The following is a 26,330-nucleotide window of genomic DNA, read 5'->3' on the forward strand; positions in this document are numbered from 1 at the left end:
CCCCCTCTATAGAGCGAGATGGCCATCCCTCAGATCCGGAGCTGATCTATTTGACTGCGGGCGCCTCGGCTGGCGTCCAGCTGCTCCTCTCGGTGGTTGTCTCAGGACCAGAAGTAGGAGTGATGATCCCCATTCCTCAATATCCGCTCTACTCTGCCGCACTCGCCTTTAACAACTGCCACGCTGTGCGATACGAGCTGGACGCGGACGATGATTGGGCAGTGGACGTAGCAGCGATGGGCCGAACGGTGGACGAGGAGCGGGCAAAGGGTGTGGATGTTCGGGCTTTGGTGGTCATCAATCCAGGCAACCCTACAGGAAGCTGTTTGACAGAGGCAAACATTCAAGATATCCTCAAGCTGGCGCACGAGAAGAGATTAGTAGTCATGGCAGATGAGGTGTACCAGAGGAACATTTATCACCCCGATCAGCGACCCTTCATCTCCTTCAAAAAGGTCTTGAGAGACTTTGGAAAGAGCGGCAATGTCGAGGAAAAGGAGTTGGCGAATCAGGTGGAGCTGGTCAGCTTTCACTCGATTTCCAAGGGCGTCAGCGGCGAGTGTGGAAGGAGAGGAGGATACTTTGAGTTGACCAATATGGATCCAAAGGTGGAGGCGCAGGTGTACAAGATGGCATCTGTCAACTTGTGTCCCCCATTGCAAGGACAAATCGGTGTGGATCTGTTGGTGCGGCCACCAAAGGAAGGCGAGCCAAGCTACGCGCTGTGGAAGGAAGAAACGGAAGGAATCCATGAAACGCTCAAGAAGCGCAGCCAAAAGATGGCGGATCAATTCGCCAAACTTCCTGGAGTCAAGTGCGGAGAGGCTCAAGGAGCGCTGTATCTGTTCCCCGAGATCACCTTGCCTCCCAAAGCGATCGAAGCTGCAAAGAAGGAGGAGAGGAAACCAGACCTGTACTATTGCTTGAGATTGTTGGACGCTACAGGTATTTGCGTCGTGCCTGGAAGCGGCTTTGGCAAGCAACCCGGCCCGAATGGAGAGTGCTTCCTGTAAGTCATGCTCGATGCCCGCAGACAATGAGCAATTCACACGACTGACTCGGATACGTGATATCGATGCATCTTCTTCAATTCCAGCCGCACAACTGTCCTGGCCAAGGAGACCGACGAATTTATCCAGCGTTTCGGCGACTTTCACAAGTGAGTCCATCAAGCGCTTGTCGGGTGATTTTCCCGCCCAGCCTCTCATGCGTCTGACTCGCCTGCTTCGATCGAATCGATACACTTATCCGATCCCAGGTCGTTCCTCAAGGAATTCGAGGGATGAAAGATGGAGTCCGGGCAAATGCGACCTGGAGCGCTTGAAGGCAAAGCTTATCATTATTGCCGTTCCCCCTCGCAACGTCCATGCCATCTCGTCTCCATTCGGAAACCGTGTGCCTGTGCTGCTTTTCTACACGTAAATGTAAGAATATCGCGCGGCTCTTCGAACAGCAGCTGTCTCCAAATACCAGGCCGCCATGGATCTACGTCGAGATGCCTGCTGTGGCACTCAAGACTTTGACTTGACACTTGACAAGCCATCTGGACTCGTGACGCAGAAGACCATATGTTTCAGCTGTGTCTGCCGCGCTCTGAAGCGGTGCAGCGATCGATCGCGCTAGGGCGAGTCTTGAGTGCGTCATATAGCATGCACGGCAGGGACCGCACTTTGTCTCGTGACTCTGATGTGGCTCAAACAATTTGAATCAAAAATCACCAATCACCAATTGAATCTTGCACCAAAGATTTGTGACTTTTGACTCGTGACTGTATATGCGATGTCACGTATACGTGGCTTCACGATTACTAGTAAGTAATCAAAAATCTGCATGCATGCGCTTCGATCCTCCCTCTCACATCCTCTTCTCTCTGTTGTCCCTGTTCAAGACTGCGAGTTCAAGACTGCGAAGGGAGATCAATAGGCGACCGCAATCGAGCTTGTACAATCAACGCAGAGACCGCACATGGGTACCAGATGGCTAATTTTGCACCAGCTGCCAGCAGCCGGCCGGCCCCACGTCCCACTTGCGCTCATCGGCATCGCATGCAGGACTGCTGGGTGATCGAGCGACTTAATTGTGACTCGTGACTCGTGACCATAGAACTGTGGCGCTCCTTTGCCGAGCAAAGCAAGAGCGAGCCCTGCATAAATACTGACAGCAGAGGTATATAGGCATAAATCACAATAACAAAACGAGGGTTATGGATGCTTTTCAATCAGAATCAATTTGAATTTGTGATTCAGCGCTCGCTGCTGAAGCCAAGAAGCTCAGCATTCGCATTCAAATTGGTGTGGCGCGCTCGCATCATCGTCATAGGCTCACACGCTGCACAGACGAAGGAAAGCCTGCTCAGCGGCCCTCACTGAGAAGCGACACTTTTGGGAGTCGTGAGTGTGAGTGGATTCACATTGACTCGTGATGGACTGCATCGAAAACTCACGGCTCGATCGATCGGCCTTCCTGCTTTCTGTGGCCCCACTTTTTTGGTCCTGCTGTGCTGCTGTGCACACGGGCTATATGAGCTCCGCGCTCCGCGCTTCTGGCGGCCGCGGCGCGCCAAGGCGCGATGCCCGCACAGCTGCTTGCATGCATGAGGCTTGCTGCTGCTGCTGCTGCTGCTGATGATGATGATGATGTGGGAACGCATGCTGTGTGGAGTACAGTCAGCCCCTTCCTTGTTCTGCAGGCTCCGAGCCGAAAAGTCCTCTACAGCTGCGCCCGATACCGCGTATGCATCACCTCAATCCTGCTGCTGGGCGTGTCTCAGCTAGTCATCTTGCGCGTCCCGGCTCCAAGACACGTATATGCCATGGGTGTGGAACGAGGTGAAGGTGAGTTCATCACTTGTCATTGCTGGTCCAGCAGCAGCGTAGTGACGCTGATGAGAGCTATATATATAGGCTTCTCCCCTTCATCACACACAACAAAGTGAAACAGCCATATATACAGAAGAGACAAAGCAGAACTCGCGGAGCCGCACACCGCACACGCCTGACGCCTCAGCCAAATTGCTCGAGACCCACACAAACAGCGAAGTCCTTATTGCAAGCGCACGGCTCGCTCGCTTCACTTTCACGCAAAACGCGCGCCAACCAGCGCAGCAGCAGCAAGGCATCGCAGCATCATCGATCGGTCGACTGAACTTGCTGCGCGCATAAGCTGCTGGGAGAGAGATTTCCCCGCACCTTCACGTTTGCTGCACAACATCCCGAAGTCCACGCGCGCATCTCCATCACCTTCATCATCATCCTGGTGACGCTCGCTTCTTGACCCTCACCAATTTCGATTCTCACAGATCACCTTTTCTTGCAACTTTTGCATCTTTCACCTTTTCCAAACTTCTACACCATGGCGCCAGTCCCTGGATCAGTCGAGATTGGTGGTGCCCCACCTGCTGGGGAGACCAAGGTGCGCCGAGCCTTCTGCTCGCCCGACAAGCTGGTCGAGAGACCTACGGGCAACGATGGCAAGATCAACACCATGAGCGACATTCTTCAATTCATCGTAGGCAGTGAGTGCGAAATTGCAAAGGTGTAGCATTTGGGCCGCATGCAAAAAGCATCGCTGACCTACCCCTTGTCGATCCGTTGGCTGAATCGCAGAGTACACCAACAAGCCTTGCATGGGTTACCGTGAACTCATCAAGATTCACAATGAAGAGAAGGAGGTCACGAAGAAGGTGGATGGCAAGGAAGTCAAAGGTGAGCTGTGCAAAAGCGCGGCAGCAGTCAGGAGTAGGACGCAGCTCGTCCAGTCGAGCTCGAGCTGCTTGCGGTCCCCAGAGTACCAGCAGGCTGCGCTAAGCGTGATGGCTCGCATGCCAAAGCCTTTGAGCTTCTCGGCTCAAGGCGTGCGGGGCTTCTGACAACGCTTTGAACTCTCCTGACCACGTGTGCTTGCCCTCTTCGGCGCTCCAGAGAAGAAGACTTGGCAGCTTCAAGAGCTCAGCGACTACAAGGTGGGTTAGGGTGGTCGTCCATTTGTCGCAAATAAGCAAGACGCTGACATTGCATGCCACTCTCTGCCCAAAGTACATCACATACACCGAGTTCAACGAGCGCGTGCAGAACGCAGCCAGCGGTCTTGCGCACCTTGGCCTGAGCACCTCTACACGATTCAACATCTACGGCTCCACCTCGTGAGTGCAAGCGTATTCAATCATCAAGCTCCAGCCGCTGCTCATCCACTCTCCTTCTGTCCCCCCCTTTGCAGGCTTGACTGGCAAAACCTCGCCCACAGTTGCTTTGCCCAGAATATCCCATTCTGCACTGCCTACGACACTCTGGGCCCAGAGGGTCTTCAGCACTCGCTCGCTGAGCCCGACGTTGTCGGCATCTTCACCAACCCACATCTGGTAAAGACGCTGATCAGCGTGCTTGACGAGACGCCTACTGTCAAGTATGTCGTCTACAATGGGGAATTGGAAGAGAGCCTCCTCTCGCAATTGCGCGAGAAGCTGCAGAGCCGAGAAGGCTCTCGCGTCCTCAGTCTGGATGAGCTCAAGGCTGAGGGCAAGGCAAACCCTGCCAAGCCAAACCCACCCAAGGCGGAGGATGTTGCTTGCATCATGTACACCTCAGGCTCCACTGGTAAGCCAAAGGGTGTGATCCTCACTCACGGCAACCTGGTTGCTGCGTGCGGATCGGTGGAGCTTCTTCTCGGACCTCACCTCAGGCCCACGGACACATTCTTGGCTTACTTGCCACTTGCGCACATTCTCGAGTTCATCGTCGAGTGCTCGCTCATGTATGTGGGCTTGACGATGGGTTACGGAGGAGTCAAGACGCTCACGCCTGCGGGAACCAAGAACTGCTTGGGTGACATTGCTTGCTTCAAGCCCTCCGTCTTGGTTGGTGTGCCCACAGTTTGGGAGACCATCCGCAAGGGAATCAACACAAAGGTCAATGCTGGCCCCACTGTTGCCAAGTATGCCTTCCGCGGCGCCATGACTTGGAAGAAGAACAAGATTCCCCTGCTTTCGTCTGCGTCCGAAATCGTATTCAACAAGGTGCGCGCCCAGACCGGAGGCAGACTGCGCGTCGCGCTCAGTGGAGGTGCTGCCATCTCCAAAGAGACGCAAGAATTTTTGGACTTGGCGCTCATGCAGCTCTTGCAAGGATACGGCATGACCGAGTCTTGCGGGTGAGTTCAGGCCTTCCCACGCTGCTCGGCATTCTTCTGCTCACATCTGAAATTCTCTTGGTGCATGACTCCTGCAGCATGTGCACGATCGGCACGCCTGTCTACAACGCGTACAGGACTGTTGGCGTCCCTAGTCCAGCCATTGAGATCAAGCTGGTCGACGTGCCAGACGCGGGATACCACGCCACCAACTCGCCCCCTCAGGGAGAGGTTTGGATCCGAGGCCCAGCTGTTACCAAGGGATACTTTAAGCGCGACGAGGTCACCAAGGAGACCATCACAGAGGATGGATGGCTCAAGACTGGTGACGTTGGCCAGTGGAACGAGGACGGCACGCTGAGCATCATTGACAGGAAGAAGAACCTTGTCAAGCTGTCGGGTGGAGAGTACGTCGCGCTGGAGAAACTTGAGAGCGTTTACAAGAGCTGCGATGTTGTGCAAAACATCTGCGTTCATGCGGATAGCAACAACAGCAAGCCCATGGCCATCGTATTCCCTCGCGAGGATGGCCTCAAGCAATTCACCTCAAAGAGTCTTGAAGAGGCGGCAGAGGATGAGGATGTGGCCAACCAGGTGCTCAAGTCGCTCAATGAGGTCGGCAAGAAGGGCGGTCTTCGAGGCCAAGAGATTCTCGATGTTGTCGTGCTCGTGCCTGAGGACCTGCCCATGACTGCAGCTCAAAAGCTGGAGCGCGGCAAAGCTGTCAAGAAGTACGAGGACAAGGTGAAGAAGGTCTACTCCTAGATGGTAGCCTTTCATCTGTCAGTCTGACGCGCACTTCATCACGCCGCGTTGGGCCGAGCCCTTTGGTCTGGGCTAGCATACCCGCTTTTCCCTTCATCTGTTGCGTCTCTTTCCCTGGAGATCTTGCCCCGCCATCCAGATCGGCTTTCCTCTCCACCTTTGTGCATGTCCACGAGCGCTGCTTAGTAAGGCAACGCGAACCCTGTATGGCATGTCGATGCCAACGGCGAACCATGTTTCCTACCGCTTCCAACCTCGCTCGCTCGTCCTTGCAGCTCCACTACGAATGGAACGACGGCTTCTTTCTTTTGCATTCGTTCGGTTGCTGTAAATTCTCGTTCCCGTTGGTGCATGGTTCGCGTAAGTTAAGGTGGCAGCAAACATCGGCGCGTGGACGGCCGCAGGCGTGCTGCTTGAGCTCATCTGCGAGCAAATGTGCATGTGTTGATTGTCGAATGAGGCAAGCGGGTGAGTAGGCCGGACGAGCTCCAATGGCGCCTTGTTTGCAACGCTGGCAACGAATCATCGACGATGGTCAAATCGGAAGATGAGCGTAGGGGCAGCTGCTTGCTTGACTCGTTCAGATCGATCGTTTAGGCTCGCTAGTACAACGGCTCTCGCGCGCGCGCGCGCGCGCGAGGCCCGTCATGACCGTTGAGCGAGCGTAGGCGCGCGCGTGCATCCCTTTTGGTAGACAATCTAGGAATGCGGCGAGACGCTCACTGGACCTCGACTCGTAGATGCTGGACTGACTCACGGCTGTTGTGAACTTCTTCTTGATCGAGCGCGAATCACAATGGATTTGGGTGAGGACTTGGGTGTGCGTGTGTGTGTGTGTGAGCTGTTCAAGAGGAGATAATCGCTTGCTGTCTTCTCATCACTTTTCACCATCATCCCCAATTTCCGCTTCGCCCACAATTTTAAATTCGCACTCACGATCACGACTGGCTCACGACTACGCCGGCGGCCAAGAACGCGATCGACCATCCATCATCATCATGCTCCTCGACAATACCTCCAACAAACGCGCAAGCGGCAATCTCAGTCCGCGGAAATTGCAACTCCTGCATCACAGCACACACACTATTCGCCACGGCTCTTCCCCCGCGCGCCCAGCTCGAGCTCATCTACGCAACCCATCAAGCATTCACGCTTCGCCTTTTCATCACCACCAGCAAGCCTTTGCTTTTGCTTCCGCTTCCGCCGCAGTAGGAGCAGGAGCAGGAGCAGGAGCAGGAGCATCGACAGCGGCAGCGGCAGCCAGCAGACGAAGAAGTCTGCGCAAAATCACCGGCGTGCAATCCCGACGCGCTTATTTTGTGGAGAGCATTTCAAATTCGAATACGAATTCGACAAAATCAAATGCGCATTTAGATGAGCAGCAGCAGCAGCAGCAGCAGCAGGACGCGACGTGCACCGCGTCTCCTCCACGCGTCTTGCCAGCATCAGCAGCAGCAGCGACGAGCGGCGATGGCGGCTTGCGATTCGACTCGCAAGCGCAATCACTGCTGCTACCTCTTGCTGATGCGCATGCCCATCACAAACCACTTCGACCGCTCATCCTACTCGCCCAACCCACCGCTGTCAACGATTACGCCTTGCTGCCCTCGACGAAAAGGGCGACTGCATTCGAAGCGCATCCGATCTGGTCGGATCTCACCGCTGCGACGTCGACTCGAAGCGTAGAGAAGGCAACACACCTGCTGGACTCGACGGGTCACTCGATTACAGCAGCAAGCATCCAAACCGCGCAGCTCGTCAAAGGCAGTCCCGCACTTCCCAGCTTGCCAACATTCACCGTACCTGCTCTTTCCGACTTTCGCCTCGGTCCAAATAGTCGAAAGGCTATTGATCGTGCCGGCCTTTCATCCGGCAAAGCAGGACTCATCTCTTCGACTAGACGTGCCATCTCCACTTCCAACACCCCCATCGCCTCCTCCTCGACATTCGCTGTGAACAAGCTCACTCTACACGCGCCTCCAAATCAGCCTCGCAGAGCAAGCGCACCGCAGATCTCGGTCCCTATAGCCCCACAAGGTTGCAGCTTCATTGTACCTGAAGACTTTTTCTCCGCTAGACCTAAAGAGGAGGAGCGCGATATTTGGATCGAGAGACGTTCTGATAAGGACATCTTGCCGCCGGCTAGACAGATCGACTGCGGTGAGCCGGTCGAGAAAGATCGCAGAGGAGAGGTTGATCAAGAGGCCGAAGCCGCGAAAAGATCGGGAACGGCTCTTCGGACATCGATTGATAGGACTGCGGGAGTGGTGCGCAAAAAGACTACCATTCGTGGTCGATACAGAGGCCGGCTTTGCTAAAGCCGCAGCGGCAGCCTTAGCAATCTTCAGCGACGGCGCACGGGAGATACGTGAGGAAGCTAGCGAGAGGTGCAAGGTGTCGCATCACTGGAATAGGAATAAAGCTTAGCAGATAAGTGCAAAAGATCAAAACATGTTCTTACCCCAAAAGGCAAAGAATCAAGCAGCGGGGAAGCAAAGCTCTGCTCAAGAGGCGGAGCAAGCAGCTCGACTTCGACCTTGGGTGGAAAAGTACAGACCAAAGACGATCGAGGATGTGACGGCACAAGAACACACGGTGGCCGTTTTGAGAAAAACATTAATGTCCTCCAACTTGCCTCACATGCTCTTCTACGGTCCGCCTGGAACGGGAAAGACGAGCACCATTCTGGCTCTGGCCAGACAGCTCTTTGGTCCGGAGTTGATGAGGAGCAGAGTACTCGAGCTGAACGCTTCGGATGAAAGAGGCATCACCGTGGTCAGAGAGAAGATCAAGAATTTTGCAAAGACGGCAGTGAGCAATGCGAATGTGTGAGTCTTCCTCCACGCCGCGCCCCTTCGTCTTGCGCCCAGGCAAAGGGCTGAAAACACCTGGATGCTGATGCGCGTCTCGCACATTGCGACCTCGCCCTCGCCATCCCGACCCTCAGCGATTTTCCTTGCCCGCCATACAAGATCATCATTCTGGATGAGGCGGACAGCATGACGCAAGATGCGCAGAGCGCGCTTCGCAGAATCATGGAGCAGTACAGCCGCATCACTCGCTTCTGCTTGGTGTGCAACTACGTGACTAGGTGAGCGTCTTGCTGTGCGCGCTGGCCATGACCGCTTCTACTCCTGCAAGACCTGCTGACCGAACATTGTTGATCGGCCTACTGCACTTTCAGAATCATCGAGCCTTTGGCTTCGCGCTGCAGCAAGTTCCGCTTTCGTATGCTGGACACAAGTAGCACGCGGGAAAGGTTGGAAGAGATCGCGAAAGCTGAGAGGGTGTCGTTTGAGGATGGCGTGAGTTCTACGTCGGTGGTACGATCTAAGGATCAGAGCGAGTACTTACCAGTACAATGGGGAACATCATCATCATTATCATCATCGTCGTCGTCGTCGTGCAGGTGCTCGATACGCTCATCGACACATCCGACGGCGATCTGCGTCGAGCCATCACGTACTTGCAGTCCGCATCACGTTTGCACGGAGCAGGAACCGCTTCTAGCACTCCTATCACTCGGCAATCCATCGTCGAGATCGCAGGAGTGGTGCCATCCTTGGCTATTCGCGCCCTAGGCAAGTCCATCGGTGTCGACCCTCCGCCCGACGAGGATGGCAATGTGGACGATGGGGATGTGGAAATGTTGGCTCCGGGTCCTGCGACGACGCCTTTTGAGATTGTGCAAAAGCAGGTCAAGAGCTTAGCCATGGAGGGCTTTTCCACCACCCAACTGCTGCTACAGGTGAGACCCAAGCACATCTTGTTTTGCACATATCCAACCCCTCCTCCTCCTTGCTCTCTTGAACTTCGAGCAGAGCGCCAAAGTTGGACTTTTACTCACTCACGCCTCTTTCCTTGTTCTTCGCCTCTGCGCTCGCGCAGCTACACGATTACATCATGCTCCATCCGCTCTTGACGGCTAAAGCGAAGGCTAAATGCGCAATAGACTTGGGAGACGCGGACAAGGCATTGATAGATGGGGGTGATGAAGAACTGCAGCTCTTCAACCTCAGCCTCAAACTTCGCGCTTCCCTCACAGCGTAAAGCGTAAGGGGCATAGCGGCGATGCAAGCCTGATCGCAAAGCCCGCCGCTCCACAGCATCCCTCAAGCACTCCATTCCTATCACTCTACGCTTTGTCCATGCCCCGTCTTGCATTGTACAATAGATCCAAATCGAGGCTTCAAAATGAAAGCTCATGAATTTCACAAGAGAAAGAGAGAACAAGAGTGTGAGAAAGAGAGAGAGAGAGAGAGAGAGAGAGGAGATTGATGAGCGAGATGCTACGTGGCGTGATTGGGCCGCGGCGCGTAGTGAGCGAGGGAGCCCCAAGCAGAGACTGGGCAGGCACAGCTGGCTCGAGGTGGCCCTGCTGCTGCAACGTGTCAAGCCTGCGCACAGGCCTTCACAGCTCTACGTGCTCAGTCAGTTGCCCAAGTCGGATCGCGAAGCAGCCACTCGACTTGCTACACGAAGAACGAGCCAGATCAACACCACACGCCTCGATGGGAGCGCGACTGGCTTGCCAGGCATTCTGCCTTCGAGTCGACTCTCGACGAAGCTGTCGCGCGCGTGCTTTGCCTGCATATGCCCAATCTAGCGATGAGCATCTTGGTGTCGATGCGATACGTGGCCGGCATTGCGGGGACCGACGAAATCAAGTCCAGCATAAAGGACTCGCAGGCGTTGACCGGGCCGACAGCAGAAACAAGGTTTTGTCGATCAGAAAGTGGTAAAGCTTGCTTGAGAAATCGGAGCAGAGTAGTTGCTCAGAGTATCGTCCACATCGTCACGATCGCCGACGAGCGCTTGACCCTTGTAGCCGTCCAATGCGGCAATGTCGCTCGCCCCTCCTTGGCTACTCGTAATACTGAGTCGTCTACGAAGTCGATCGTTCTGATTGTAGGTGATGCTGGGCGGAGGAGCGACGCTGCTTCCTGCAATGCTCTCCGCATCCACATCTTGACTGATGATGCTGCTAGCGTAGCTAGACGCCAGACCTCCGTGACCCCCGCCGTTCAGGTGAGAGCTGCCGCTGATGGAGCTAGCTGCTGATGCGAATGGAGGCAGGCGCGAGGAGGGATACGTAGCTTGCGTGCCCAGACTTGCAATGCTTTGTGCATCGCTGGGAATGTAAGAGACGCGATCATGCCTGAAGAAGCTCGGATCCGGTCCACTAGGTGTGGACAAGCCTGCACCATTTCCATCATGACCTGCAGCCTTATTCGCAGCGCCATAGGAGCTGTTCGGCCCAGCGACAACACCGTCCGCGTCGAGATGATGACGTGCCGAAAGATCGCCTGGTTTTTGCAGAGGGCGACGCGGCTTGCTGAATTGAATCATAGACGGATGCAAGTTCGACAGTGCGCCTTCGACCAGAGTGGCCTTCTCCTTGTAATGCACGAGCAGATAGTGCCAGAGCGGATGCTTGCTCAGCACTTTGGGATTTCCCAGGATGACGAGACCGTAACGCGCACGCGTGAGGGCAACATTGAGACGGCGAGGATCGCTCAGGAACCCAATGCCTTGGTGCTCGTTGGATCTGACGCAGCTGAGAATAATGTAATCTTTCTCTCGCCCTTGGAAAGCATCGACGCTGGCGACCTCGACTTCTTTGTAGAAGTCTTTGCGCAGGCGGCCGTGGAACTGCATGTGGTTGACAATGTAGCTGCGCTGTCCTTCGTACGGCGTGACGACACCAATCTGACCAGGAGTGACGCCAGCCTTGAAGAAAGCTGTGATGATCTTTTCCACATTCGATGCCTCCGTACGGTTGAGAAACGATGTACCACTGCTCGAAATTTCTTCCTGGCCAAGGTTTTGATAGAAGAACATCGGCAGGCTTGGGACGGGCCAGGGAAAGTCGACGTGTTTTCGCAGACGCTCGGGCGCAGTGACGCCATTCTGCAGGGTGCCCTCGTAGAACATGTTGGATGGAAAGTCGGCCAAGCACGGGTGCATGCGGTACTGCACCTCGAGACGGATGGGCCGATTGCCCAGAACGATGAGACGCTCGAAAAGACTTTGAGAAAGACCTGCTCGCGCCGCCTTCTTGTTCATGATCACTGGGCCAAGCTGGAGATGATCACCGACAAAGACGACCTGCTTGCAACCAAAGACGAGGGGAATCATGCACTCTGGCTCCGCAGCCTGAGTAGCCTCGTCGATGAGGACAGTCCTGAATTTGAGCTTGCTAAGGCGAGGATCGCCAACACCAACACAGGTGCAGCAAATGACGTCGGCCGTGTTGAGGATCTCCTTCTCGCAAGCGCGCGTGAGAGCCTTGTACTTGCGCTCGTCGCTGCTGCTCAGCTCTCCTTGGTCACCCTTAAGTTGGATCAGCTTCTGAAGCTCGATGTGCGTGTCGTTATTTGCCACTTGGTCGTGCAGTGTCAAGAAGCTGATATGGCTCTCGATGGCTTCTCGACTCTTGGCAGTCAGCCGAACGACCTTGAGACCCGTGGCGTGGATCTTCTCTGTCAGTTGATCGACAGCTACGTTTGAGGGAGCACAGACAAGCACTGGACCAGGATTCATCTTGCTCAGCTGATAGACGATGGTAGCAGAGGTGACCGTCTTTCCGGTTCCTGGAGGACCTTGAATGAGACTCAGAGGCTTCTGCAAGACCGCCTTGACTGCTCCAACCTGGCTGTGATTGAGTTCCGGAAGACCAGGTGCACTGAAACGCTTGGGCATCGTCGTGCGGAGAGTGACAGGCTCAATCTCGTGTCCGAGCAGCTTGTGGTAGATGTAGCCGCTAACGCTCTGCTCGTCGACCGCAAAAGTCTTCATCGCGGTCTGCATGCGGTCAAAGCTGGTGCTCTTCCAGACAAAATCGGCACTGAAATTGTGCGTGCACCAATCCGGAACGCCGTCATTACGACGCAGCTCAATGGCCACTTCGTCGGAGAGATCTAGAGTGAGGAGTAGGTTTGAGGTCAGTCCAGAACGATCTTCGCGCTGCATTGCTCATGGTGTCGAGAGGACTCACTGTTCGGTACCTTGATGACGTGTCCGACGCCCTCCCAGTGTGCTGCGAGCTCGCCGGCGTACCTAAGTTTCAACTCATCCCCCACTGCGAGCTTCACCTCACCGCTCTCCAAGCGGGGCAAATTCATCCACGCAATCTTCTTCGTGTTCAGACCTTGATCCCAACGCACGACTAGGTCGTTTTGGGTCTGGCTCTCTTTGAGCTTGCGATCGAAATCTGCCTCGATTTTGACCAGAGGGCCAAAGATGTTTTGATATTGATACGCATCTTCGTATCTCAGCAAAACGCCTGGTGGCTCTTCGTCAACTCCTGGTCGATCTACGTCTTCCACTGTCGCCCTCTCATTCTCCTTCCAGAGTTCCTCCAGACGGTTCATCTGTCTGAATGTCACAGGTCTTGCTCTGAGCTGCTCGGCCTCCGATGGGACCTTGACGAGCCAGCTGAGAAACGAACGATCATCAATGAGAGGAGCCCACTGCGTTGCGTCCCACACCACGTCCTTCGATGCCGGCATGGCAGCGCACGGTTGTCTGTTGCATCACCTCGCGTGGCGTCAGTGTGGGTCACCACAACTAGATGTAGCGAAGCATGCTCACCTGCAGAGGAGAACGACCACAGTCTCGCTTTTCGCCGGAATAAAGCCTAGCAAGAAGACGTTCTTGGTTCCGCAATTGTAGCATTCAGGCGTAGTCTCTCCCAGTTGCGATTCAGCATGCAAGCAGACCTCCTTGTGCTTCGCACGCACGAGGTGTGTGACGATGTGGGATGATGAAGTCATGCCTCGAGCATTGCAGAACCTGGTGAAGCGGCGTGATCAGCGCAAGGCGCTGGGCGGGCTCGAGCCTCTGGATTTTGCGCTTTGCGCGACTCATGGACTGCGAGCCACACTTACCACTTGTTGCATACGAGACATTTTACGACGGAGCTTGGGCTGTGTATGCCGCAGTACACACAAGCATGCGGAGGCACTTCCTCCTCTTGCTGTCCATCGTCGTCGTCTGCTGCATCCAGCGCAAATCCTGCATCCTTGAGCGGATCCTTCGCCTTCAAGGGCCCACTTCCATCGATATCAGCATCGGTGATGCTCAGGTTGGAAATGTCAAAGTCCGAATCTGCGACCGACTCTGAGTTTCGAAAAGCCGGTCGACCTCCAGTGGTGGAGGTTGAGTCGGAGTAGTCTGACGGAGCGGCTCCTCCATACTCCGAAGAGACGTCCAGATCGCCAAAGTGGTCGTTGAGGTTATAGGAGGCCTCTGAAGAGGCAGCGCGCCCGCCGTGCCCACCTACGCCGCTCATGACCTCGCCCAGGTCCTAGCTACAGAAAATTGAGGTCTTGCCGAGTGATCGTGCGTGAAATGGGTCGACTAAAGTGTCTTGTTCCATTGGTGAGTGGCTCTCGATTCAAAGTGGCAAGACAAGCATTCAAGTGCGATGTAGCAAGACTGAAGCTCTGCTCATGAGCGCTTGATGCAACGCGCTTCAAGAGGAGTGATGCTGCGCCACTCGATAGGGCCTTGGGCGGGCAAGAATAGTCGTGAGTCTTCGTGGCAGTTTGAAGAGTGTGCAAACTGTCAGGGATGGACGGACCAGTAGAGCGAATGAGTGAACAAGATCTCAGTCCAAGCAAGGAGAAGCAGCTCAAACGTGAATGACCCTGAGATTATATATGTCAATCTTCCAGTTGTGAAATTTGGATTAGGATGGTGCTTTGCGCGTGCGTCCATGGCCAAGGGCTCGTCGGTGCGTGAGACAGCATTATTCGAGACTATTCTGAGAACGCTCACCTCCAGCACGACAGCAATCAGCATGTCGCGTCACCTGCAGCTGACCCACGACTCACGACTCATCACACTCAGGACTGCGCTTGCCGATGTGATCCAAGCGCGCGCATTCACACTTACCGTACGCAGCAAGCCATGCACCGTGGAGAAGCCACCAGCGCAGCTCGATCGCAGCCAAGGACGGTCGGTGGACGCATAGTCAAGAGTGCGAATGGAAACTATCCACTTCGCTCCGACGGAGTCTCCTCATTACCAGTGGCTCATTCACGAATCCCCTCCCTTCACCACCTACGCCAGTCTAATTGGTTCGCGACGCGTTCGTGCTCTGCTCAAAAGGCATAAGGAATCATCAAGGCTTCTGCGTTGCCTTCCCTCCAAACCCGTCTAGTCTCGCCGCCTTTGACGCCAACGGCACCTGACGACTTGAAGCCAGCGACACCCTCCCCAATCATGGCTTCCCAGCAGGGACAGGGCGCAGGTGGTCCGGGAGGATATCAGCAGCCTCAGCAGGGTAGCATGAATGGACAATTTAGGCCGCCTGCGCCTCCTGGTACTCAGCTGGGTCGGCCGCCATTTCCTCCGGGCACGAATGGCTTCCCAGGTAAGTGTAGCCTCTCAAGGCTGTGTCTAGCATCTGGCCTTTCGTGGGTTGGAAATTCCTTCACTGCAATAAGCTGGATGCTCTTGAGCTAATATAGCCTCGATGACAAGTGCACGGCGATCTCGACGAGCTGACACGCTGCGGTCTTCGTGCAGGTCGGCCTCCCCCTCCAGGCTCACAGTTTGCCCGGCCATCTGGGCCCGGACTGGCTCCCGGCCAACAACCACCTCAACTGGCCCGACCGGGCAGCACCGGACCCGGTCCATTCCCACAGCAAGGCAGGCCAGGTCAGCCCCCCATGCCCAATCCTCAACAGCGCGTCATGAGCCCGCCAGGCCAGGGAGGCGTGCCAGCATATCCGCAACAACAATTACCTCCACGCAACGGAGGTCTCACGCCAGCGCCACCTGGCGAGCAGGGCCGGGCAAGTCCTCGACCCGGTATGCCTCCCATGCCTCAAGGCGCTCGACCGTTTCAGCCTGGTGCCCTTCAGGGCAGACCTGGAGTCCCACAGCAGCAACCTCAGCAAGGACCGGGAAACCCGCAAAGTCTGCACGCTCAAATGTCAAATATGAACCTTGGTCAGCAAGGTGGCTCTGCCGCGGCTCCTGCTACTGCGTTGTCGCCGCCACCGGCAGAGGGTGCAGCTGCTGCTAGCTCCAAGAATAAGCGGAGTGCTCGTGCGTACCATCAGCAGGAGGAAGTTGCCCCCGCAGGTCAACAGGGCGGGCTGGGACCTCACGGCTATGGTCAGCCCCAGCAAGCGGACTGGCAAGCCGAAGCAGCAGCGCGCGTTGCAGCATACGAGTCCCAATTGGAAGGTGACGCAGATGCAGCGCTGGATCAATACCCTGGACAGCGTAATGTGTTGTCCCCAGAACAAGCGGCAGCAAATCAGCAGCGCCTAGCGAGTATGCAGGCTCAAGCTCAAGGTCAACGTGGTCAGTTGCAAGCGCCCGGTGGTGCTGGAGGAGCCTTCATGCAATCGATGCCCATAACGCCTGGCCCTCCTGGACCGCACACTCCGGGTGCCCCCATGCAGTCCGGCTTTGCTCACCAGCAAGCTGGTCAGCCAGGTGGGATCAGCCAACCTCCACACCAGGCGGGCCAGCGCTTTGCCGGCCCTCGCAGCAAGATTGATCCTGATCAGATACCGGCACCGGTCGAAGCTCAAGACGCAGATCAAGAATTCTTTGACAAGGAATGGTTTGCGACTTGCGGACGCGGAGGGTTGCCGTTGAGCACAACGGACTTTGGCGCAGTGGACCAGGGAAATTGCTCTCCCAAGCACATGCGGCTCACGACTTACAGCTTGCCGTTCTCGGATGAGCTGGCTTCCATGTCGCAGCTTCCCATCTCGCTTGTAGTCCAGCCCTTTGCTCAGCAGAGACCCGATGAGCTGCCCGTGCCTGTTGTTGAGTGCGGTCCAAGCGGTCCTCCTCGATGCAAGCGGTGCAGGGCTTACATCAACCCTTGGGCCATTTTCGTTGAAGGAGGCCAAAAGTGGTGCTGTAACCTTTGCGGAACAGCCACGGATGTCGCGCCTGACTACTTCTGCAATTTGGACATGGGAGGCAGACGAGTAGATTTCGAGCAAAGGCCGGAACTCAGCCGGGGTACGGTGGAATTCAGAGTGCCGAAAGAGTATTGGGCCGTGCAGGCAAGCCCACCAGCTAGCGTCTTGCTACCAGTCGCTCCTGCCCTGTCGCTCACTGAGACTGCAAAGCTGAGTCCTCGCCCGGACAACGCACCTAGCGAAGCATTTGCGGGCTCAACAATGGGTCTTGGTGGACAAGGCGGACAAGCCGCCAAAGCTGCGACGAAGGCCGCGAGTGAGGCGCTGAGCAACACCCTGACCATCGGCCAAGGACGCACGACTGTTCGCGCTCCGAGGCCTATGACGTACTTCTTTGCGATTGACGTGTCCTTTTCCGCCGTCAGGTGTGGCAGCCTTCAAAAATGCATCGAGAGCATCAGGGAAACCCTGTACGGACCTAGGGGCGCTTCTGGCACGAACAGCGAAGCTGCGAACGAGGAAGCTCCCGGCTTTGGATTGCCTCACGGCAGTCGCGTGGTGATCTTGACCTTCGACAGGGCTTTGCACTTCTACAACTTGCTGCCGAGCTTGGAACAAGCTCAGATGCTCGTTGTCGCAGACATCGACGAGCCCTTTGTTCCAATCAGCGAAGGTCTGTTGGCAGATCCATGGGACTCCAAGTCGCAGATCGAAGGCCTGCTCGACAGCTTGCCTACGATGTTCGCCGAAAATTCCGCTTCCGAAGCCGCTCTCGGTGCTGTTGTTCGAGGCGTGCAGGCCACGCTGAGCACGATCGGAGGTCAAGCGAACATTTTCCTGTCTACGATTCCCACTCTGGGACCTGGCGCATTGAAACATCGAGAAGACACGAAGCTGTATGGCACGGACAAGGAGAGGAACCTCTTCATTCCTCAAGACGGCTGGTATAGGGGAGTTGCTGAGGAGTGTGTTGAGGCCGGAATCGGTATCAATGTCTTCTTCTTCCCCAGCCAGTACATCGATGTGGCCACCATCGGCACCTTGAGTGGAGTAACTGGAGGAGAGCTCTTCTTCCACCCTCGTTTCGATCCCGTCAGAGATGGCGTCAAGCTGGACGCTCAAATTAAGCGTGCCGTGCTGCGCGAGACGGGCTACAATTCGACCATGCGCATTCGATGCAGCAACGGCCTGCATGTGACGGATCACTTCGGCAACTTCTTGCAGCGCAATTCAACGGATCTGGAGTTTGCAAATGTGGATGCGGACAAGTCTATTGCGGCGCTCATCAAGCACGAAGCCAAGCTGGACGAGAAACAAGAAGCCCACTTCCAGTGCGCCATCTTGTACACTACTGCTTCGGGAGAGAGACGAGTGAGGTGTTCGAACTTGGCAGTGCCTGTCACCAGCTTGCTTGGCAACGTATTCCGATACGCCGACTTGGACAGCACTGTTGCCTACTTCATGAAAGAATGTAAGTTTCAAATTGAGGCACGAATTGAAGCGTGCGCGTCTTTCTGACAGACCGACGATTCCGCTGCCTCAGCAATATCGCTTGCACACACCAAGTCGTTGCGGGACGTTCGCCACTACCTCACTGAGCGGTGCGTCAAGATTCTCCTAGCGTATCGACGTAATTGCGCCTCCTCGACGAGCCCGGGTCAGCTCATCCTGCCAGAGAGCTTCAAGCTGTTGCCGCTCTACGCTCTGGGCATCAACAAAACCAAAGCCATCAAAGGAGGCAACGTGACGTCGGACGTCAGAACGTACCACATGCGAACGTTGAGGGGCATGGGCACCAACTTGATCATGTCTGCACTGTATCCGAGAATGATTGCCTTGCATCGCATGAGCGATGATGATGGAGAACCCATCAAGATCCAACAAACCAATGGGGATGGTTCGGAGACGCAGGTGGAAGGTATGAGGATCAAGTGTCCTCCGCTTCTGCGCCCCAGCTATCAGCGCATGGAAGCGCATGGAGCTTATTTGTTGGAGAATGGAGACATGTGCATCTTGTGGCTCGGCAGTCAAGTCAATCCGAGGTTGCTGGACGACCTGTACGGCGTCAACAGTTTGGAGGAGCTCGATCCTCGCATGGTGAGTACAATGCGCGCAGAGACGACCGCGCGCTTTGGCCGATTGTGCTCGCGCTTGCCCAGCGGCTTGAAGGCTGGCCCGCTGACGCGCATGCACAACCCCACGCTATCCTCCAGACGACCCTGCCTAAGCTGCCTACAAAGCTGTCCAAGCAAGTCAGAACGCTCGTGCAAAGCTTCGCGACGCAGCGCAGCAAACCTGCTTTACCCGTCTTCATTGCCAGACAGAATAGGGACGGCATGGAAGTGGAGCTGGCCAACAACTTGGTGGAGGATCAGAATAACGACATGATGTCCTACGTCGACTACTTGTGCCACGGTGAGTCACGGACATTTCTTTGGACCCGTCGGAGCGAGGTCACGCCGTGTTGCTCGCGTTCATAAACTGAAAATACTCGTACGTGCTTCTGCAGTACACCGCGTCATCTCGAGCGAGGTCAGTGGAGCGGGCAATGCGGGCAAGACGGACGGCGCAGATGCGGGGTATTGGAGAAGCTGGTGATGCGCTCGTCAGATTGTATGTATCGTATCTTTCCCCCAAAAGAAAGCGGTCACAATTGAATGGCCCGACAAGACGATTCTGCACGTGATTGTCTGATGTCGCAACGGCTGCGTGGTGTGTGTTGCAAGAGAAGGCAAAGGTGCTGCGCGCGGATCTGATGAAGCGAGGGGCTACTGGACCATTGCGCTCTCCGCCTCTTCTTCTTGCGATATAAGAGCACCTTCAGCGGCAGCTGCAGCAGCCTGACCAGCCTGTTGAATCTGCGCAGGAGTCTTGCTCTGCGCTTGAGCAGCCTTCATCGCACTGATCTGAGCGTCCACTCTAGCTTTCTGCGTCCTCAGTTCGCTCTCTACCCTATCCAACTGTCTCTTCATCTCCAACCCAGCAGTGACAGCGCCCAACAAGCCCTCCCACCGTTCCACGTTGCGTTGAGTCGGAAAGACTAAGCGAGGTCCAACGGGAGGACGCAGCTCGGCGAGGGTCTGATGCACCCGTGGAAGAAGCGTTGATCGAGGAGCTAGCACTCTAGCGGAACGCAAGTAGGCTCCATGAGCGGAGATTTGGTTGGAGGGGACAGGATTGACAGGTGGTTGAGACGAGGCAGTGCCTTGCAGGTGCGGATAAGGAGCTTTGAAAGGCGCGGCTGGAACAGGGTCGAAGCGAGCAATGCAATGCGTCTCGTCTGTCGCGCCATGGATGACAAAATCGTCAGCACTTGAAATTGCTTGAGGCGATGCCTCGAGCGAATCAGACGTGACTCCACTCACCGAATTGTGCCTGCTTGAGCTCCACCTTTTGCTTCTGGGACAAGGATGAGCCGGTGCGTGAAGACTGAGCGGGCGCGTCTTCTTCTGCACCATCTGTAATCTTGCGTTTCTTGCGCTGTTCATGGGAGATGAGGGGTGTTGTGAGCCAGGCAAGCTTAGTGGAAAGGGAAAGTCAGCACCCACCTTGCCATCTGAGGCCTCTTCGATGATAGAAGTGCCACTTGGAGTGTTGTAGCCAAGTCCTGCAGCCAGGCCTGCAGTAGTCGCTCGATCGCCATTAGGCAATCGTTCCCATCCTCCAAGCAACCTAAGCAGATCCTCCCTCTCTCCAGCAAAGCGTGCTTCATTCTGTTCCAAGCGTCTAGCCTCGACGTATAGAGCTTCTTCCTCTGCCAGCTGCGCAGGACTCCTAGAGAACAATCTTTCTACCGCCTTTTTCCTTTCCGTCTCCCTGGCCTTATCAAAGCTGTAAGTGGTCAGCAGATGCTGGCGGGCTTCCATATCGCTTGTAGTGATGCGGGATCTGATGAGACGTCGACAGACCGCGTAGTATCGCGCCTTGAGATCTTCGATTGTACGTGCCCTCCCTCCTCTCCATTCCCACCTGTCGTGCACAACGACGAAGCGCAAATCGTACGCTTGACACAACTCGATCAAGTAATCCGTCTCTTCCTTTGTCCAGTCGTCGTCGCGGAGGTGCTGATGGTACTCGTCGTTGGAATACGAGTAGACGCCCGAGGATGTATTAAAGTGCGAGAATTTGTAGTCTGCATGATTAAGGATTCGCTGCAATTGTCAGAGACCACGAGGCGCAGCGCAGTACCAAAGATCAAGAGTGGCACTACGACTCACCTTTGGGCGGCAACCTTCGACCCTTGCTTTTCGTGTTGCCCTCACTGGCCTCGTCAAAGGGTTCACCATCCACATCCATCACTTCGGTCAATTCGCTGTCGCCCTTTTTATTATGCTCTGCCTGCTTCCCTTCCAGAGCTTCGCTTTCCCGCACCCAGTGATGCAACACCAAGTCATCCTCACGAGCTGGGTTGCGAAAAGGTGCCATTACCCTGCAGACAGATTTGAAGGGAAGTGGTTTATCGGATCAGTCGGGTGACCTCAGTATCACGTCCGCATCTTCATTGACTGTGTCCCGCGACGTACCATTTCTGGGCCTTGTTGGGTCTCTTCTTGAATTTGGGTCTGAACTTGAACATCTCGTTGTGTCCTCCAGCCACAACCGCATGGCTAACATTGAGGGTGGGCGCATTGTCTCCCAAGAGCGCGTACAGCTCTCTCGTCATGCCATCCACTTTGGGTTTGCTGGATTTTGACTTTGTGGAGAGAAGACCTGGAGGTCCCGAGCTGGTGCTCGATGAAATGTTGGAGGGACCATTCGTCGTGCGTTTGCTGGGCTTGGAGCTGGAAGCGCCCGTGCGGTCGGGAAGGGAAAAGATGTCCCGAACGTCTGAGCGCGTGGCCATGTTTGCGATTCTTTGCAACGACGGACGTGCGGATATAGGTAGGCGAGAGTGATATGAGCGCTTGATGCGTGCGCAAAGTAGTGCGTTGATGGTCACACGAGTCGAGCAGATCGGCCTGTCTTCCAACCGCAAGGGCTCCAGCCGATTGCACGTAACAACGACGCGCAGTGTACCTCGGGCGTTGAAGTTGCTTCGCTTTCCAGGAGCTTGAGCGATAGCGTGCAATCGAAGAATGTCAAATCGTGAGCGATGCTCATAGTCAAGAGTCGTGCCTTCAGTGATGAGTGAGGCTGTAAATCAAGAATCAAGACTGAATTCAAAGGCAACCTTGAATCTTGAATGATTGGCGAGACACCGCGCGACCAGGACAGCTACATGTATGTGCATCACGTGCCGAAACCCGCGGCGCGCACGCCGCCTCGCCTGCTGACCTCACGACAGGCTCAAGGCCAGGCCGAGCTAACAAGCCATCCGGCCAAGAAATCCTGAATTTGAATGCCATCCGTGGGGCAGACCGGCAGACGCTTCATAAAATTCAAGACTCAGTACAGCTCCAAGCAAGGAACATTTAACAACAAAAATTGCTGGTTCAAAGCAGGCCGTGGAGCGCGTCCCGCACCTTCACGCAGTTCGAGACGGCGATGTTGACTCTTGGGCAGCTTTGCCAGCGCCGTGATCGCCTGCGTCGCGCAATGGCTGTAAGAAGCGCTGCCTCCACTGCAGCGATAAAAATGCCGCTGGAGAAGCCCATTGATGCGTCCAATGACCTTATCGCTTGCACGCTGATCAGCGAGGAATGAAGCGTAGCGTCGAACTTGTGGCTCTTCACATGCGAGAGTCGGCTGCCACAGTTGCTCACGCTTTGTGCGAACATGGAGCAGCGCCTGGTGTCGTCACACAGTCCCCACAGTGCTTTGCGAGCGATGATGATGTATTGATCGTCAAGTTCGACATGGGGACATGATCTGCTTATACTCCGCGTCCTTTTGCGTTCAACGGCGGTGGAGGAGACGATCAGAAGCCAGGGGGCTTGGCGCCCACTTGGCCTGCTTGCTGCTGTTGTTGTCCCTGAGGCAAGCCGCCTAGTCCTCCACCAGCGAGCATCTGTGGATGCACGAGAGACATCAGTAAGTCGGCGTTTGCGGCCTTGTATGCGTTGAGGTAGGCTCTGGCCGCGATCGTGCCTACTTACAGGACCTCCACCTTGAGATTGCAACTCCCTCTCCTGAGCAATGATTCTTCCCTCATCCTCCACCGCGAGCGCATAAGGCAATCCCACAAGCAACGCACTAGTAGTGACGACCCAAGCGATATTCCCAAAGATTTTGGCTCCCGTAAAAGCAAAGGCGGAAGTTGTTCGGAAAGTGTGGGAGATGCGGGTGCGTGTAGAAGAAGGGATAATGTCTACCAAGGCAGCTAGTCGCTCCCAGATTGTCTCTTCGCGTAGAGAGAGTCCCTTCTCTGTCACTTCTTCGTCATCGGAGAAGTCGGACTGAGCGATTGCGATGCGTGTGCATATGTCAGCTCTGAACGTGTTGCAGAGGAACGACACTTGTTGCGGCTTGCAGCTCGTGTAGAAAGAGAAGCCCCGGGACGACTTGTGCTCTCGTAGCTGAGTCTTTCGGCTAACGGCAATCCCTTGACGATGCAAATAGTCCGCTATCTAGCGCTGCTTCTCGTACGCTGGTGCTCACCTCTGCGTCGCTCTCGTCATCCCACTCCTCATCCTCCACGTTGGCCTGCTTGGAGAGAGCCTCGTCCGTGATCTCTTCAATGGTCGGCATGGTCGATGAATAAGTGTGTTACTTCTAACTTGTGAGGGATGCGGTGGTGAATTCGCTTTGCGGATTGATCCAGTCCCGAAAGATCAATAGGCTGTGGGTTGGAAGGTCAAATGGCACGCCGAGCCGTGAGGATGGATGATGGGTGGAGGCGATGCGACTCTCATCAAATTCTGCGACAGGGCATGTCTGAACGTCAAAATTTGATCTCGAGGTTGTTGTATTGCATGAATACAAAAATCCTCAGGTGCTTCAACTCGCTGCAAGCATTTTCTGTCTCTGCCCCTGGAGCGCGGTGCGCGTGAGAGGCACATCGTGCAGACAAACGCTCGCTCGCTCGACTTGCAAGGCTTTGACTCGTGATTTGAGCTCAGCACAGCGGCTTGCCTTGGCCAGTGAGTGCCACCCGCGCTCACAGCAGCCTCGATCGATGCAAAGCTTTGGGCGCTGCTTGCTGCAGCTCGTCAAGTCACGCCAACGCTCTTGGATCGCGTTTGGCTTGCCTTCCACATTCACCGCCCTTGGAGCGCTTGCATGTTGCTCAAGTTGAGTAGACCTCACCAACTTCGCATCGATTTCGCTGATTGGCCTGCTGGGAGCACGGGAAGACGGTCGACCACAGGCAATCACCCACCGGCAGGCATCCTCTGCTGAATCAACAGGCCACCTCTCGACTTCAACTTTCTCCCACACTCAGGCGACAACGCCCACCAGCACATTACCCTTTGGACCTTTGCGTACAAAAGCAAGATGGACTCTCTGAATAACCTAAGAGACTCTTTGGATTACTCTTCGAGTCGGCCGCCTGGCGGCTTCTCTAAGCGAGATGAGGTGGCACTCACTGCGGATTTTAAAGGTACGTGATTTCTTGTACATGTGTAGCCTCGAGCGATCGGATGTAGCAGGCGCTCCTTTTGGTGCGGCTGTACTTCTGATTGCTGACTCTGGACACCCCTTCTCTTCTGGCTGGTAGCTGCTGCTCTGCATCTAACAACGCTGTACAGGACCTCCTTGTCAACCTCCAAGAGGGTCTACTCTCGCGGCTACTTGGCTGCTCTATCAGACCTGCTGGACATGATTGCTCTACGAGCACGTGGAAACGCCAGAGGAGGGAGAGCAGAAGCAATGATGGAAGATGCGCTACTCGATCCTCGTTCGTCCGAACAGCAACATCAAGCCGGTCCTTCCAGCCTTAGCGCTTCGACATCGACTCAAGAATTGGCCTGGATGGAGAGGTATCTCCAAGGCCGAATCGAGGCGTTGAAGGGTGAAGCGGAAGACGAGGAGATCGAGGCTGCTGCTGCTGATCAGGCTGGTCCTTCGATGGATGCCAGAAGGCGAGCGCCGTCAAGGCGCTCGAGGGAACGCGAGCTGAGTGCCGAAACTGTCTCAGCTCAGGAGACACCGCAGACTTCTCGGAGACAAGAGAGCAGGCCTGCATTCCGCCGGCAGTCGGGATCAGAAAACGCCGCCGGTGACAGACCTGTTCACCGGCCTGCATCTTTTGGAGGCACAACCTCGCAATCCTCCAGCAACACTGATCTCTTCCAGCCCCGCCTGAAACGGCCAGCTTCATCTCTCAGCTCGTCATCTAATCCAGAATTGATCGAGGACCCGCAGGATCTTCAACCTCGAGAGTCGGCCTCTGCGCCTGCACACGTACAGCCTTCGAGCGGCATGGAGTCTGACGCTGCAAGCGTAGCTGAGAGCGCCTCGAGCTCGCAATCATCAGGCAGCACCGCAGCAGCGGGATCGGCTCCATCGGCGAATCTCGCCGAGTCGCAAATGTCATTCGCGACGCCAACGCCTCACCCACGTCGGTCAGATTCAGCGCGTTCACGTCGATCTAGCTCGGAGCTGGGAGAAGTGACGTTGCGCGAACAACGGTCTACTTCAGGAGATGAGACGCTTGTCAATGTGCGAGCACCCGCACACTGCACGCCCACACACTTGCCCATGACGCCCAGTGGAAGACAACGCAAACCGACGAGAAGAGGAGGCGAACATGCTGGAAAGAGCAGGTGCAGCTCTCACGAGCAGTCCGGACATTTGCTGAGTCCGGTCGGTGAAGAAGCCGCATTGCAGATTCCGAATCGACCAAGAAGGGAAGGCAAAAAACGATCGACATTTGGCCAAGGTGTCGCTCCTTCGCATCATCAAGATGGGGAACCAAATGCACCTGCGACAGCTGGATCGGCCACGAATAGCTTCTCATTCTTCCTCCCACCACCTAGACATTCTTTGGAAGAGAGAGAGCCGAAAGCGGGAAATAGAAGAGGAGGTATTGTGGTACCTGCGACGAGCGGCAACAACACCGCATTTGCACCATTTGCGAGCCATTCGCCTGAACAGGCTACTAGGGCCAAGAGGAGAAAGAGGGACAAGAAGGACGGCAACGGAAATGCGAATGCGAGTGGGCATGCAAGCGGCAATGGAGATGGGCAAAGCTTAATCTGACTGATCAAGTGGTCAGGATAGGGAAGGAGACATGGAGAGCATCCACGTGAATGCTACATTCAGGTCTGGGCGGTCTCGGCCCCCTTGGCCTACGCAAACGTCCGACACTCTTCAATGTTTGATTGGATACGTATATCACACTGATTGCGCACTGCACCCTCGTGGCACTATGGAAATCCAAAGTCGCAAAGTCTCGAGTGTGATGTCCTGATTCCAGCCTTGGCCTTCACCCGAGCCGTGGCCGATCAGCTGTGCCGATAAGTGGCTTTATGTTTGACTCACCGTTGATATGCCCGCGGCACCAGCCTCTAGCTACGCTGGGAAAAGCATCACCGGCAAGAAAGGCGCGTGCCGTTTCACGTGACTTGCATTCAAAATGACGGGTGGAGGCGAGCCTGGGGATTCTGGACCGGCAAACTCGATGATCTGGACTCTCGACGTCACATCCTTCACATCACAGCACAA

The 26,330-nt window shown here is 55.5% G+C and overlaps 8 protein-coding genes across 8 annotated transcripts; 5 read left to right on the plus strand and 3 right to left on the minus strand.

The window, feature by feature from the left end:
• The first annotated feature begins 14 nt into the window (after positions 1-14).
• Positions 15-1,371, plus strand: IE81DRAFT_304441 (PLP-dependent transferase). Its single transcript, XM_025512298.1, has 2 exons — positions 15-1,009; positions 1,097-1,371. Exons 1-2 carry the CDS (start codon positions 123-125, stop codon positions 1,161-1,163), a joined length of 954 nt encoding a protein of 317 aa, XP_025368065.1. The 5' UTR covers positions 15-122; the 3' UTR covers positions 1,164-1,371.
• A 1,487-nt stretch (positions 1,372-2,858) lies between these two features.
• On the plus strand, positions 2,859-6,202 carry IE81DRAFT_325085 (acetyl-CoA synthetase-like protein). Its single transcript, XM_025514410.1, has 6 exons — positions 2,859-3,514; positions 3,606-3,704; positions 3,921-3,961; positions 4,035-4,141; positions 4,216-5,145; positions 5,223-6,202. Exons 1-6 carry the CDS (start codon positions 3,352-3,354, stop codon positions 5,887-5,889), a joined length of 2,007 nt encoding a protein of 668 aa, XP_025368066.1. The 5' UTR covers positions 2,859-3,351; the 3' UTR covers positions 5,890-6,202.
• Positions 6,203-8,340: 2,138 nt separating this feature from the next.
• IE81DRAFT_292685 (putative RFC2-DNA replication factor C, 41 kd subunit) lies at positions 8,341-9,939 on the plus strand (the record flags this gene model as incomplete). The annotated part of the gene is made up of 5 exons (XM_025511970.1): positions 8,341-8,717; positions 8,837-8,980; positions 9,074-9,194; positions 9,299-9,637; positions 9,778-9,939. 5 exons carry the CDS (start codon positions 8,341-8,343, stop codon positions 9,937-9,939), a joined length of 1,143 nt encoding a protein of 380 aa, XP_025368067.1.
• Positions 9,940-11,138: 1,199 nt separating this feature from the next.
• IE81DRAFT_199423 (P-loop containing nucleoside triphosphate hydrolase protein) lies at positions 11,139-13,587 on the minus strand. Its single transcript, XM_025510868.1, has 3 exons — positions 12,887-13,587; positions 11,907-12,809; positions 11,139-11,404 (listed from the first exon to the last, which is right to left on the minus strand). Exons 1-3 carry the CDS (start codon positions 13,398-13,400, stop codon positions 11,328-11,330), a joined length of 1,494 nt encoding a protein of 497 aa, XP_025368068.1. The 5' UTR covers positions 13,401-13,587; the 3' UTR covers positions 11,139-11,327.
• A 1,310-nt stretch (positions 13,588-14,897) lies between these two features.
• On the plus strand, positions 14,898-19,465 carry IE81DRAFT_325090 (hypothetical protein). The gene is made up of 5 exons (XM_025514411.1): positions 14,898-15,268; positions 15,424-18,255; positions 18,328-18,881; positions 18,998-19,199; positions 19,294-19,465. The coding sequence occupies exons 1-5, from the start codon at positions 15,118-15,120 to the stop codon at positions 19,380-19,382; spliced, it is 3,828 nt and encodes a 1,275-aa protein (XP_025368069.1). The 5' UTR covers positions 14,898-15,117; the 3' UTR covers positions 19,383-19,465.
• IE81DRAFT_315946 (hypothetical protein) lies at positions 19,075-21,926 on the minus strand. The gene is made up of 5 exons (XM_025512547.1): positions 21,308-21,926; positions 21,002-21,213; positions 20,333-20,916; positions 20,150-20,264; positions 19,075-20,064 (listed from the first exon to the last, which is right to left on the minus strand). Exons 1-5 carry the CDS (start codon positions 21,625-21,627, stop codon positions 19,553-19,555), a joined length of 1,743 nt encoding a protein of 580 aa, XP_025368070.1. The 5' UTR covers positions 21,628-21,926; the 3' UTR covers positions 19,075-19,552.
• Positions 21,927-22,362: 436 nt separating this feature from the next.
• IE81DRAFT_325092 (mitochondrial import translocase, subunit Tom22) lies at positions 22,363-23,626 on the minus strand. Its single transcript, XM_025514412.1, has 3 exons — positions 23,322-23,626; positions 22,820-23,119; positions 22,363-22,731 (listed from the first exon to the last, which is right to left on the minus strand). Exons 1-3 carry the CDS (start codon positions 23,409-23,411, stop codon positions 22,642-22,644), a joined length of 480 nt encoding a protein of 159 aa, XP_025368071.1. The 5' UTR covers positions 23,412-23,626; the 3' UTR covers positions 22,363-22,641.
• A 161-nt stretch (positions 23,627-23,787) lies between these two features.
• IE81DRAFT_325094 (hypothetical protein) lies at positions 23,788-26,052 on the plus strand. Its single transcript, XM_025514413.1, has 2 exons — positions 23,788-24,264; positions 24,382-26,052. The coding sequence occupies exons 1-2, from the start codon at positions 24,159-24,161 to the stop codon at positions 25,863-25,865; spliced, it is 1,590 nt and encodes a 529-aa protein (XP_025368072.1). The 5' UTR covers positions 23,788-24,158; the 3' UTR covers positions 25,866-26,052.
• The last annotated feature ends 278 nt before the right edge of the window (positions 26,053-26,330 follow it).

The sequence above is a fragment of the Ceraceosorus guamensis genome, assembly GCF_003144195.1.
Source record: "Ceraceosorus guamensis strain MCA 4658 unplaced genomic scaffold IE81scaffold_53, whole genome shotgun sequence".
NCBI classification, from domain to species: Eukaryota; Fungi; Basidiomycota; class Exobasidiomycetes; order Ceraceosorales; family Ceraceosoraceae; genus Ceraceosorus; species Ceraceosorus guamensis.